Here is a 13828-nt window from a genome sequence, read left to right on the forward strand (position 1 = left end):
CTCTACCGTCCTGCCCAAGGCATTGGGCAGTTCAGGGAATGAGACGAAGAAATGGGGTAAGCCATAGTTACAATATACAGGCCAGCACGTTCGAACTACAAATGACATAACCAGTGAACATTCCAAACACAAATATTGATAGGCAGTAGTACAAGAACTACGGGCTCACCATAGCCCGTGCTGCTTGGGACTTTTTGTTCCAGGTAGCGAATCTTTAACAACAAGAAGTAGTACATGAAAATGAACAAGTAAATATTATAAAAGATTAGGAAACAGTGTTAAGAAGTTATAGTTACATACAAGTCTTGAAAAATAAGAATCCAAGAATCATTGTCCTTAAACCCTTACACGGCTCCAATCGCTATCTGCGATTTCCCCTCTGTGCTCCAATCGTCATTTGCTACTCTTTCCTCCCCCCCCCCCATTCGATTTACCCATCTCGATATAGCACTTTTAAGTCGCTGCGCAGTTCAGGGGTTTTATTGTGAATTTTGAGACAGCATCGTTGTTTTAGATTCAGCTACTTAGAACAAAAGTTCCAAAGTAGCACGGGGTATGGTGAGCCCGTAGTGGACTTACCTGGCACAGGAGCGGTGCTGTAACTTGAGACACCATAACTGGCCGACCCATCAGAGTGTTCAAGAGAGAACTGGATAAGCACCTCCAAAGGATACCTGATCAACCAGGCTGTGACTCATACGTCAGGCTGCGAGCAGCCGCGTCCAACAGCCTGGTTGATCAGTCCGGCAACCAGGAGGCCTGGTCGACGACCGGGCCGCTAAGCCCCGGAAGCACCTCAAGGTAACCATCGTTCTGCAAGTGACATAATCCTGGTGGTTGGACTTAAGGATACAAAGAGCGGGACTGCACAAGGGAGATGTGCTTGTGGTGGGCTCAAGGGTGTGACCCTAATGTTCGGATGCTCCACTTGGCCAGCCTATCATTACTCATTCAGCGTGTCAGACAGGATGCATGGTGTTGTATAATCTATTGAACGCTGCAGCGGGACGTTACGCAGCAGGCTGCTGCTGCTGCTGCTGCTGCTGCTGCTGCTGGCATGAGTAGCCATCTGCACGATGCTATACATGCTAACTTGGAAAATGTTTGCGTACCTTAAACCAACGTTGCATGGTTTAACATAGCGCGCGCGCGCGCACACACACACACACACACACACACACACACACACACACACACACACACACACACACACACACACACACACACACACATTCACACACACACACACACACACACACACACACACATTCACACACACACACACAGAGCCGAATCAACATTGCTCTAGGGTCATAGTCTGATGAGCCCGAGTTCGATTCTTGGTCAAGGCAGAAATAAATGTGCAGAGTTTCTTCGTGCCTCTGTTGATCTAGCAGTAAACAAGTACCTGGGAGTTAGCGCCCACAATGATAGATTCAAATAATGAGCTTGAACAGTGGTGGTAGAAGGTGTAACTGTACCAGGTTAGTGTACAAACACGCCAAACTCCATGGCGCCAGCTGCTGACCCGGCTAGCGTTAGCTGTGCTGGCCGACGCTGACCGACGCTGGCCGACGCTGGCCGACGCTGACCGACGCTGGCCGACGCTGGCCGACGCTGGCCGACGCCGACCGAGGCTGGCCGACGCTGGCCGACGCTGACCGAGGCTGGCCGACGCTGGCCGACGCTGACCGACGCTGGCCGACGCTGACCGACGCTGGCCGACGCTGGCCGACGCTGACCGAGGCTGGCCGACGCTGGCCGACGCTAACCGACGCTGGCCGACGCTGACCGACGCTGGCCGACGCTGGCCGACGCTGGCCGACGCTGACCGACGCTGGCCGACGCTGACCGAGGCTGGCCGACGCTGGCCGACGCTGGCCGACGCTGGCCGACGCTAACCGACGCTGGCCGACGCAGGCCGACGCTGGCCGACGCTGGCCGACGCAGGCCGACGCTGGCCGACGCAGGCCGACGCTGGCCGACGCTGGCCGACGCTGGCCGACGCAGGCCGACGCTGGCCGACGCTGGCCGACGCAGGCCGACGCAGGCCGACGCTGGCCGACGCTGGCCAGGCAGACTAGGGGGAAAGGCAGCAGGACGCGCGCCACGACCTTCACTGTGTGTAACTTGTCTAAGTAAGACGAATCATCACCACCAGGCGTCCTGAGGACTCGCTATTCCAAGTTATTTTATTATTTTGTTTTGTGTCTGCTTATGTTATTTTGCCTATATCAAACAATATAGGTCTCTCTCTCTCTCTCTCTCTCTCTCTCTCTCTCTCTCTCTCTCTCTCTCTCTCTCTCTCTCTCTCTCTCTCTCTCTCTCTCTCATGCAAGAATATATCTTTAAAAAAATAATGTCTGTGGCTAAAAGTTAGATGTTTGCAGTTAGCCTTCTGCAACTTTCCATGATGAGTTGTGATTGCATGGGGGGGGGGGGGCATGTAATCACCCAGGCCCCCTCCTCCTCCAAAAGGGATAGGGGGAATGAGATGATCCCTATGCCCCAATTCAAGTAGGACTGGCTCCTGTTGCGACAACCAACGACCGCAATTAACGTTGAAATAGGGGTTTGGTTTTCCATAGTTTCAAACAAAAATTTCAGTTGCTTTTCACACACACTGTACCCACGACATTGCATCAAAGTAACAATATTACAAAATAATGTTGCTTAGGTGAATATATTGAGGGAGAGAGAACAGGAGGAAGGGAAGGGGAGATTGAGTGGGTGCCTGACAGACAAAGCTGCACATCCCGGGAGATCCTCTCTAGTACAAAATAAATGTGTCTGTCAAATGAGGGATGAGAAGTCAGACAACTCAGGGGAGGTGAGGAGAGGAGAGCGGGTGTTCACAGTCCAGATGAGAGAAGGAAAGAGGTGTGAGGCAGCCCAGGTGAGGAGAGAAGGGTGAGGCAGCCCAGGTGAGGAGAGAGAGGCGTGAGGCAGCCCAGGTGAGGAGAGGGAGGCGTGTGAGGCAGCCCAGGTGAGGAGAGGGAGGCGTGTGAGGCAGCCCAGGTGAGGAGAGGGAGGCGTGTGAGGCAGCCCAGGTGAGGAGAGGGAGGCGTGTGAGGCAGTCCAGGTGAGGAGAGGGAGGCGTGTGAGGCAGCCCAGGTGAGGAGAGGGAGGCGTGTGAGGCAGCCCAGGTGAGGAGAGGGAGGCGTGTGAGGCAGCCCAGGTGAGGAGAGAGGTGTGTGAGGCAGCCCAGATGAGGAGAGAGGTGTGTGAGGCAGCCCAGATGAGGAGAGAGGTGTGTGAGGCAGCCCAGGTGAGGAGAGAGGTGTGTGAGGCAGCCTAGATGAGGAGAGAGGTGTGTGAGGCAGCCCAGGTGAGGAGAGAGGTGTGTGAGGCAGCCCAGATGAGGAGAGAGGTGTGTGAGGCAGCCCAGATGAGGAGAGAGGTGTGTGAGGCAGCCCAGATGAGGAGAGAGGTGTGTGAGGCAGCCCAGGTGAGGAGAGGGAGGCGTGTGAGGCAGCCCAGGTGAGGAGAGGGAGGCGTGTGAGGCAGCACAGGTGAGGAGAGAGAGGCGTGTGAGGCAGCCCAGATGAGGAGAGAGGTGTGTGAGGCAGCCCAGATGAGGAGAGAGGTGTGTGAGGCAGCCCAGATGAGGAGAGAGGTGTGTGAGGCAGCCCAGGTGAGGAGAGAGGTGTGTGAGGCAGCCCAGATGAGGAGAGAGGTGTGTGAGGCAGCCCAGATGAGGAGAGAGGTGTGTGAGGCAGCCCAGGTGAGGAGAGAGGTGTGTGAGGCAGCCCAGGTGAGGAGAGAGGTGTGCGAGGCAGCCCAGGTGAGGAGAGAGGTGTGTGAGGCAGCCCAGATGAGGAGAGAGGTGTGTGAGGCAGCCCAGGTGAGGAGAGAGGTGTGTGAGGCAGCCCCGGTGAGGAGAGAGGTGTGTGAAGCAGCCCCGGTGAGGAGAGAGGTGTGTGAGGCAGCCAGGTGAAGAGAGAGGTGCGTGAGGCAGCCCAGGTGAGGAGAGAGGTGTGTGAGGCAGCCCAGGTGAAGAGAGAGGTGTGAGGCAGCCCAGGTGAGGAGAGAGGTGTGAGGCAGCCCAGGTGAGGAGAGAGGTGTGAGGCAGCCCAGGTGAGGAGAGAGGTGTGAGGCAGCCCAGGTGAGGAGAGAGGTGTGAGGCAGCCCAGGTGAGGAGAGAGGTGTGAGGCAGCCCAGGTGAGGAGAGAGGTGTGAGGCAGCCCAGGTGAGGAGAGAAGGGTGAGGCAGCCCAGGTGAGGAGAGAAGGGTGAGGCAGCCCAGGTGAGGACGGAGGTGTGAGGCAGCCCAGGTGAGGAGAGGGAGGTATGTGAGGCAGCCCAGGTGAGAAGAGGGAGGTATGTGAGGCAGCCCAGGTGAGGAGAGAGGTGTGAGGCAGCCCAGGTGAGGAGAGGGAGGCATGTGAGGCAGCCCAGGTGAGGAGAGAGATGTGTGAGGCAGCCCAGGTGAGGAGAGGGAGGCGTGTGAGGCAGCCCAGGTGAGGAGAGGGAGGCGTGTGAGGCAGTCCAGGTGAGGAGAGGGAGGCGTGTGAGGCAGCCCAGGTGAGGAGAGGGAGGCGTGTGAGGCAGCCCAGGTGAGGAGAGGGAGGCGTGTGAGGCAGCCCAGGTGAGGAGAGAGGTGTGTGAGGCAGCCCAGATGAGGAGAGAGGTGTGTGAGGCAGCCCAGATGAGGAGAGAGGTGTGTGAGGCAGCCCAGGTGAGGAGAGAGGTGTGTGAGGCAGCCCAGATGAGGAGAGAGGTGTGTGAGGCAGCCCAGGTGAGGAGAGGGAGGCGTGTGAGGCAGCCCAGATGAGGAGAGAGGTGTGTGAGGCAGCCCAGATGAGGAGAGAGGTGTGTGAGGCAGCCCAGATGAGGAGAGAGGTGTGTGAGGCAGCCCAGGTGAGGAGAGAGGTGTGTGAGGCAGCCCAGGTGAGGAGAGAGGTGTGTGAGGCAGCCCAGGTGAGGAGAGAGGTGTGTGAGGCAGCCCAGATGAGGAGAGAGGTGTGTGAGGCAGCCCAGGTGAGGAGAGAGGTGTGTGAGGCAGCCCAGGTGAGGAGAGAGGTGTGTGAGGCAGCCCAGGTGAAGAGAGAGGTGTGAGGCAGCCCAGGTGAGGAGAGAGGTGTGAGGCAGCCCAGGTGAGGAGAGAGGTGTGAGGCAGCCCAGGTGAGGAGAGAGGTGTGAGGCAGCCCAGGTGAGGAGAGAGGTGTGTGAGGCAGCCCAGATGAGGAGAGAGGTGTGTGAGGCAGCCCAGGTGAGGAGAGGGAGGCGTGTGAGGCAGCCCAGGTGAGGAGAGGGAGGCGTGTGAGGCAGCACAGGTGAGGAGAGAGAGGCGTGTGAGGCAGCCCAGATGAGGAGAGAGGTGTGTGAGGCAGCCCAGATGAGGAGAGAGGTGTGTGAGGCAGCCCAGGTGAGGAGAGAGGTGTGTGAGGCAGCCCAGATGAGGAGAGAGGTGTGTGAGGCAGCCCAGATGAGGAGAGAGGTGTGTGAGGCAGCCCAGATGAGGAGAGAGGTGTGTGAGGCAGCCCAGGTGAGGAGAGAGGTGTGTGAGGCAGCCCAGATGAGGAGAGAGGTGTGTGAGGCAGCCCAGGTGAGGAGAGAGGTGTGTGAGGCAGCCCAGGTGAGGAGAGAGGTGTGTGAGGCAGCCCAGGTGAGGAGAGGTGTGTGAGGCAGCCCAGATGAGGAGAGAGGTGTGTGAGGCAGCCCTGGTGAGGAGAGAGGTGTGTGAGGCAGCCCAGGTGAGGAGAGAGGTGTGTGAGGCAGCCCAGGTGAAGAGAGAGGTGTGAGGCAGCCCAGGTGAGGAGAGAGGTGTGAGGAAGCCCAGGTGAGGAGAGAGGTGTGAGGCAGCCCAGGTGAGGAGAGAGGTGTGAGGCAGCCCAGGTGAGGAGAGAAGGCAGCCCAGGTGAGGAGAGAAGGCAGCCCAGGTGAGGAGAGAGGTGTGAGGCAGCCCAGGTGAGGAGAGAGGTGTGAGGCAGCCCAGGTGAGGAGAGAGGTGTGAGGCAGCCCAGGTGAGGAGAGAGGTGTGAGGCAGCCCAGGTGAGGAGAGAAGGCAGCCCAGGTGAGGAGAGAAGGGTGAGGCAGCCCAGGTGAGGAGAGAAGGGTGAGGCAGCCCAGGTGAGGAGAGAAGGGTGAGGCAGCCCAGGTGAGGACGGAGGTGTGAGGCAGCCCAGGTGAGGAGAGGGAGGTATGTGAGGCAGCCCAGGTGAGAAGAGGGAGGTATGTGAGGCAGCCCAGGTGAGGAGAGAGGTGTGAGGCAGCCCAGGTGAGGAGAGGGAGGCATGTGAGGCAGCCCAGGTGAGGAGAGAGATGTGTGAGGCAGCCCAGGTGAGGAGAGGGAGGCGTGTGAGGCAGCCCAGGTGAGGAGAGAGATGTGTGAGGCGGCCCAGGTGAGGAGAGGGAAGCGTGTGAGGCAGCCCAGGTGAGGAGAGGGAGGCATGTGAGGCAGCCCAGGTGAGGAGAGGGAGGCGTGTGAGGCAGCCCAGGTGAGGAGAGGGAGGCATGTGAGGCAGCCCAGGTGAGGAGAGGGAGGCGTGTGAGGCAGCCCAAGTGAGGAGAGGGAGGCATGTGAGGCAGCCCAGGTGAGGAGAGGTGTGAGGCAGCCCAGGTGAGGAGAGGGAGGCGTGTGAGGCAGCCCAGGTGAGGAGAGGGAGGCGTGTGAGGCAGCCCAGGTGAGGAGAGAGATGTGTGAGGCAGCCCAGGTGAGGAGAGGGAGGCGTGTGAGGCAGCCCAGGTGAGGAGAGGGAGGTATGTGAGGCAGCCCAGGTGAGGAGAGGGAGGCGTGTGAAGCAGCCCAGGTGAGGAGAGAGGTGTGAGGCAGCCCAGGTGAGGAGAGGGAGGCGTGTGAAGCAGCCCAGGTGAGGAGAGGTGTGAGGCAGCCCAGGTGAGGAGAGGGAGGCGTGTGAGGCAGCCCAGGTGAGGAGAGGGAGGCGTGTGAAGCAGCCCAGGTGAGGGGAGGGTGATGAGGCTCAAGTGGGCGGAGCTTACCCTGACGTCAACATCGTACGATGTGACGTCACCGCCTCTCCCATCGACCCACACCTCCCATGCAGAGTGCTATAGGCCCCACGCCTCCCATGCTGATAGATATGGATTAATTCCTCCCATGCTGATAGACATGGATTAATTCCTCCCATGCTGATAGACGTGGATCGACTACTCCCATGCTGATAGACATGGATCCGTCCATTTAACTCGCGAAAATAAATTCCAACCAACAATAATTTATATAAACAGATGGTCCTAAAGGAACCGGTTATCCAGCTGTTTAATTATTATTATTTGAATTGTGGGTGGCCTCCAGGTGGTGTAGGTGGGCATAGCCTCACATGCTTGTGCAACATGCAACAGGGCTCCATCAAGGAACATATAATCTCCTCACACAACCAGACCATCTCCAGAGACATCTTAACAAAGTAACACTGAAATAATTAACAGGTATAATGACAACATAAGACTGGACATCAGCGAGGCGCTACACACCAAAAAGTCAAGACCAGCAATCCACAATCAGCTAACACATAATTATACATTCTACACACTCCAAGACCCCGAGCCAACGCAGAGACAGGATCCAATAACCCTTCCTAAGAACCATAAGCTGTTTATGTTGATGCATGTAATACCCTATCAATATTTCCTATCTTATGCCATTCATCCACTCGTTTCATCCACTTGTTCTAAACCACCTCACCCAAAGAGAATAAACGCCTGTGCAAAAGCATGGAAAATTAGTCTTTGAGAATGTAAGGAGTGACCTTGTGAAACGCCTCCCTAGGCGTCCGACCAAAAATTAAAGTGCGAAAATTAACTTTGGAGAGAGTTAATTGTTCAACTTCCCCCTGATAGTGAAGACAAACATAAGAAATATTGAAAGGATTCTTGTTAGAATCATTAATCTTACCCTTCCCATCACATTCAATAACATATGTTTGCAAGAAAGACTGCTACCAAAATAAACTAATATATTATATATTAATTATATAATATATATATATATAATATATATATATATATATTATATATATGTTCATCAATTTAGACGTATTGTCTTGTGTGTGATCCTTTGTCCTGTGTATCGAGGAATACGACCAGCCCGGCAAAATCGTAAAATTAATTTTGTCAATAAATATGTTGATAACAATAGGAGATTTATCAAGCCAGCCCCACTTGGTTGTGCAATGTATTATGTATTTTGTTCTGTCTCTATTGTACATTCAAAAGAGTGCAGAACACATAGAACAATTAACAGTCCCAGGGTGATGTCAGCTGACCTGTATCTGGCTCAGTGCCATTCTCCTGGCACCTTCCCTTCACTCATACTTCCTTCCCTCTCTCCCTCCCTTCCTCCTTCCCTTCCATCACCTTCCCCCTCACTTCCACTTGCCTCCCTGCTACACCTTCACCCCGTAGCTATGTGTACTTGCACAGCTTCCAAGTGATTTTCAAATGCATTTTATCTAAATGTTTTTGAATATTATATATGAGGTTTGAGGCTTTAATTAAATATTGTGCGTGTGTATTATCCTGTATGAAAATGACAGACCCAAATGGTTCTATTGTCTAAACTGTTTATTATATTTGGTAATTTTGATATAAATGCACATTAGATATGAATGTGTGAGTATGAGTGAGACCGTGAGTGGAACAGTGAACCCGCGGCCTACCACAGTAGGCTACAGACCAAGCGGAAGTGTTACACCATTGCTTGACTATGAGATTTTAAATAATCTGAGTTCCATTATTCACACGAGGCTGGTCACTCGTCGTAACCATCGCTCTCATTGGTTTATTTCCTTCTCAAGGTCGTATTACCGAGAGGCGTTGTGGTACTGCAGTATGTGGAGTGTCTCTCTGGGGCCGTAGCCTAGCCTCACCACCTGGTCAGTTTTCTGTAGCCTTAAGTGTACGAATTAAGACAAACCCACGTAAACTCACTCAAACAATCCTTTCGCACCTCAGTGTCTTCCTTTTATCCCCCTCCCCCCCTGTCTCTTCACAGTTTTTATCCACCTATATATATCACCCTTACAATCTCTCTCTTACGACAGTAAGAGTGGTAGCACTGGGCTATTCATACCCGTGCCACCTCGTGGGTGGCTTAATCTTCATCACTCAATCAATCTGTCTCTCTCAATGTCACTTGAAACTCCTCTCTTCCTCCACCACACACGTTTCCTTTCCTTCTGCGTGCCATACAGTTCAACTTTGCCTATTCTACTTACATTGTTCTCTACTTATCAAACACACTATAGTCTTCAGTAGAGACTATATCTCTTCCCCGAGCTGCGCTGAAGCAGCCAGCCAACCAAACTCTACGCTAACAGAATAGTGAAGCAATGGGATCCCATTCAATAGGATTGAATGTCTCTAAAACTCCTCAGGCTTCATTATTTTCTCATAGATTCATCATACTGTTGTGGTTTGATAGTGTAGAACCACTCTGTCGAGTCTGCTTAAGATCGACTCCATCTTTCTCTCGTACTTTCATATCGTGGCTGTAGGGATGTTCGACCTTGCTATCCACGCAGCTCAGGACGGCACTCTGTGCATCCCGTAACTCTGACGGATGAGGGACGGTCTCCCGAACTGTTGCAAGAGGCAGAACCAGGATTGCAAATCCTCGACCACTTCCAGAAAACTCGTTTGAACCAGAAATTCTAGATTGCAACCCCTCAGAACACAGACAAAAAAGTGGATAACCAATACGTGTATCTTTGGGATTTTCCAGCACTTTGTTCGTGGCTTGAACTGTATTTTTTTGGGTTAGGATTTTTTTTTTTACAGGTTTGCTTCTTGCTCGGGCCTCAAGCCTCTGGCTGGGGAGCTAAGGTGCATATTACGCAACTCAGTCGTTCTAGACCTGCTGCCCTCTCGCCGACACCACCTCTACTCCCACCACCACCACAACCACCATCCACTATCACCAACTACCACCAGCCACCACCACCACCATCCACCAGCCACCACAGACCACCACCATCTCAGAGCAGAAGAAATTGTTAAACACATGGGGCAAAATCTTACTGAAGCGACCATACGAGTCATAAATACTCATACTCCGCCCAAGTAAAACAGAAACAAGCAACACTTAGTGGGTCAGTCAAAGGCTTAGGGCCCGCGCAGGAATTTTCCCCGCAAACAAAAAATCTCTGGCTGCATTAGGAACATACGAGTCGCGGCTTACGTGTATATATTCCCTATATAATGGTTGAATGTTTATTTTGTAAACAACTATTACCATTTGCATTCATTTATGAATAGTAGTTTTTTAATTTGAATTATTCCAGACTTCCGCTTCCGTGAGGTGAAGAAGCCTCAGGGCGGACGACAGAGGCGAATAATTTAGGAAAAGGTTATAGCAATTAAAATATATAATATCACAACATATCAGTCGTATTTTCATTTCATAGCATCTAGGATAATCCGGCTCAATAGCAAGGATTCATCAAGCATTCACACATACACTTACGAAACCTCTACATCTTTCCAACAATCATGGTGGCTTTGTTTACGTTTATTAAACAGTTTATGAGGCTACGAAATTTCACAAGTCTAATTGTATTATTGTTATCAACAACTCTTAGTGGTTAAGAGCTCACCAACTGCTTAATAAATGGAGAGAAAGCCATGAATATACGTGAACAAATCCTACAAGGGCCGTGACGAAGGATTCGAACCTGCGTCCTGGAGCACGGGAGATTCGAATTCGTCCGGTTCGAATCCTCGTCACGGCCCTTGTGGATTTGTTCATTTGATGCATCACGTTAGTGTGATCTCTGTGTGTGCCATGAATGTACGTGCACGCGCGCGCACACCCTCTAACACACCCACACAGTCCAACAAATGGCTGTTGAAGTTCAACCCGAGTAAATGCAAAGTAATGAAACTAGGCAGTGGAAACAGGAGGCCAGGCACAGGATACAGAATAGGAGATGAAGTACTTAATGAAACAGACAGAGAGGAAGATCTAGGAGTTGATATCACACCAAACCTGAAGCCCACATAAAGAGAATAACGTCTGCGGCATATGCGAGGCTGGCTAACATCAGAACGGCGTTCAGGAACCTGTGTAAGGAATCATTCTGAATCTTGTACACCACAATTGTAAGACCAATCCTGGAGTATGCGGCCCCACCATGGAGCCCGTACCTTGTTAAGCACAAGACGAAGCTGGAGAAAGTCCAAAGGTATGCTACTAGACTAGTCCCAGAACTAAGAGGCATGAGTTATGAGGAAAGGCTGCGGGAAATGCACCTTACGACACTGGAAGACAGAAGAGTAAGGGGGACACGATCACAACCTACAAAATCCTCAGGGGAATCGACCGGGTAAACAAGGATAAACTATTCAACACTGGTGGGACGCGAACAAGGGGACACAGGTGGAAGCTGAGTACCCATATGAGCCACAGAGACGTTAGAAAGAACTTTTTCAGTGTCAGAGTAGTTAGTAAATGGAATGCACTAGGAAGTGATGTGGCGGAGGCCGACTCCATACACAGTTTCAAATGTAGATATAATAGAGCCCAATAGGCTCAGGAATCTGTACACCAGTTGATTGACGGTTGAGAGGCGGGACCAAAGAGCCAAAGCTCAACCCCCGCAAGCACAATTAGGTGAGTACACACCCACACACACACACACACACACACACACACACACACACACACACACACACACACCAGTTACATAATTCCTCACCGGAAAAGTTGTCTCAGTAGTGACCTTGCCATGACCTCAACAACACTGCCAGCACTCGCCAGAGCTCGGCCCCTGCCACACCCAGCAAGCTTGAAAGAGAACAGAAAAAAAGAGAAAAAAGAGAGAAAGATAAAGGAAGAGAAAGTGAAAGGAGGGCATACATGAGTGCCGTGAGGTCAACAGTGCCATCCGGCCAATAGTGCCGTGAGGTCAACAGTGCCGTGTGGTCAACAGTGCCATGAGGTCATCAGTTCCATGCAATCAACAGTGCCATGCGGTCAACAGTGCCATGAGGTCATCAGTTCCATGCAGTCAACAGAGCCATGCAGTCAACAGTGCCATGCAGTCAACAGTGCCATGCGGTCAACAGTGCCGTGAGGTCAACAGTGTCGTGAGGTCAACAGTGTCGTGAGGTCAACAGTGCCATGCGGTCAACAGTGCCATGCTAGCATTACTTTATACGTTCCTGAAACAGGTGTGGGTTCACACATCTGTAATCTCTACATACGAGAGAGAATTCTTACAAAATGAAAATATTTATAATTTCCCATTGTTTGTTATGGTGGAACTTTGCCTTTTTTGTTAAAGGTTTGTTTAAAATTTCTTTATTCTCAGTCCAAAAGAAGTTTTGGCTTGACGACATGTTTTTATTGCACGTGTTAACGCTATGAAGAGATACGTGTTGATTCATGTGGCGTATCTTAAGGTCTAGTTACGTCTGTCTTGTCAACACGCATCGCATACTTATTCTGTTTTGTGTTGAAATACGTATCACCACACCTCAGTTATGCACGGTACAGCGGTAAACATGCACACTGCGTTCTCTTCTAGAGAATCTTCTAGATAAATAATCTATTCATGATCTAGCATTATAATGAACACTAGGAGGTACTCGTGGTTTCGGGTTATTCATGCCCGTGCCACCTCTTGGGTGGCTTAATCTACATCAATCGTACTTGTGGCTTTATTAAATATGCGTTTATATAACCATAAATATATGTGACAAGTTGTGCAGCCGATGGACCACGAGGTTTCGCTCCTCTCATTCTTTCACCACAAGCTGAACTTCCCACTTTCCCACCCCCACGATTCAGACATCAGCACTCAGACTATTATTGTGGTCGGCTTGTCATTACAAGACAATGCAAACAGTAACAGATCACTTGATATAAAGTAGGGGATAAATTCTCGGCACACCGTGAACAGAGTTCGACATATAGAACAAGTTTTAATTTATTTTTCTGACCAACATCATTTTCTTTAAATTTATAAGAGCGAATGATGTGCATGATGACCAAACTACACATCAGAAAAATGGAGGCATTACGTTGTTTCGGTCATTCCTGGACCATTATTAAGTTCATCATACCTTCAGCTACGTTATTGTGTCGTCGGCAGTCCTGTGTAGAATGTTTGGAATAATTATACACAGCGGTGTAGACCAGGAAAAATGAGTGAGTTTCCTTAGGGGTAGAGGTTTGCTCTGTGGCGACATCTTTGTCAAATCACACAGAAATCACAATTGCGTGATGAATCAAATGAACAAATCATTTGTTCGTCATGCCAATCGATTAAGGCAGCGTCTGGGATGCTCTCTGATGCAGGTTCGAATCCTCGTCACGGCCCTTGTGGATTTATTCTTTGTCAAATGTTCCATCAGCTGGTGTGGTAATGAGACAATCCTGCCGCCCAACTTGTACTCCTCGGTATGATATTTCCTCGCGACCTTCAACGAGAGAAAACTTGTATGGTTCCTGTCGCCGCATAATGGCGGTCAACTCGCATATAAGGATGATGTGAAACTCAGAGTTGATATTTGACACCCGCCTATCTTGGGGGTCGCGAACCCGTTACCTGGGAAGTGATCGCAGGGAGGACCTTGCCTTAGTTTTGTCACATACCTTGTGGCGGGCGGTCACGCAGGTGCTGCTCCCCACTGCTGGCTAAACTGGACTCTGGCTTCCTGCGTAATTCGTCGGCTTCGATCTCGACTCTTAAGTTGCAAATTGGCCTCATAAGGTTAAGCGCCATTGACGGTTAATAAAACAAGAGACGTGCCCTTTACACTCAGAATTACATCGTTCTGCTAACAATCGCTCACCTCATTGGCTATCTTAATTCTCAAGGTGATTGGAGATTTTGATTTTTCACTGTTCCTAAGTCATTTGTCCC

The 13828-nt window shown here is 51.4% G+C and overlaps 1 protein-coding gene across 1 annotated transcript; it reads right to left on the reverse strand.

Annotated features, from left to right (window-relative positions):
• Positions 1–1538: 1538 nt before the first annotated feature.
• On the reverse strand, positions 1539–13687 carry LOC138351981 (protein SPT2 homolog). The gene is made up of 4 exons (XM_069304155.1): positions 13558–13687; positions 13026–13139; positions 9369–9542; positions 1539–2080 (listed from the first exon to the last, which is right to left on the reverse strand). Exons 1-4 carry the CDS (start codon positions 13685–13687, stop codon positions 1539–1541), a joined length of 960 nt encoding a protein of 319 aa, XP_069160256.1.
• Between the last annotated feature and the right edge of the window lie 141 nt (positions 13688–13828).

The sequence above is a fragment of the Procambarus clarkii genome, chromosome 51 (genome assembly GCF_040958095.1).
Source record: "Procambarus clarkii isolate CNS0578487 chromosome 51, FALCON_Pclarkii_2.0, whole genome shotgun sequence".
Lineage (NCBI taxonomy): Eukaryota > Metazoa > Arthropoda > Malacostraca > Decapoda > Cambaridae > Procambarus > Procambarus clarkii.

What these genes read in the sequence shown, in the direction of transcription:
- LOC138351981 (XM_069304155.1), bottom strand. Translation starts at nt 13,687, where the DNA reads ATGGCGCTTAACCTTATGAGGCCAATTTGCAACTTAAGAGTCGAGATC. An exon ending in GCGTGACCGCCCGCCACAAG is followed by an intron (nt 13,140 to 13,557) that starts GTATGTGACAAA and finishes ATGTCGCCACAG; the next exon opens with AGCAAACCTCTACCCCTAAG. An exon ending in ACACAATAACGTAGCTGAAG is followed by an intron (nt 9,543 to 13,025) that starts GTATGATGAACT and finishes CTCTTGCAACAG; the next exon opens with TTCGGGAGACCGTCCCTCAT.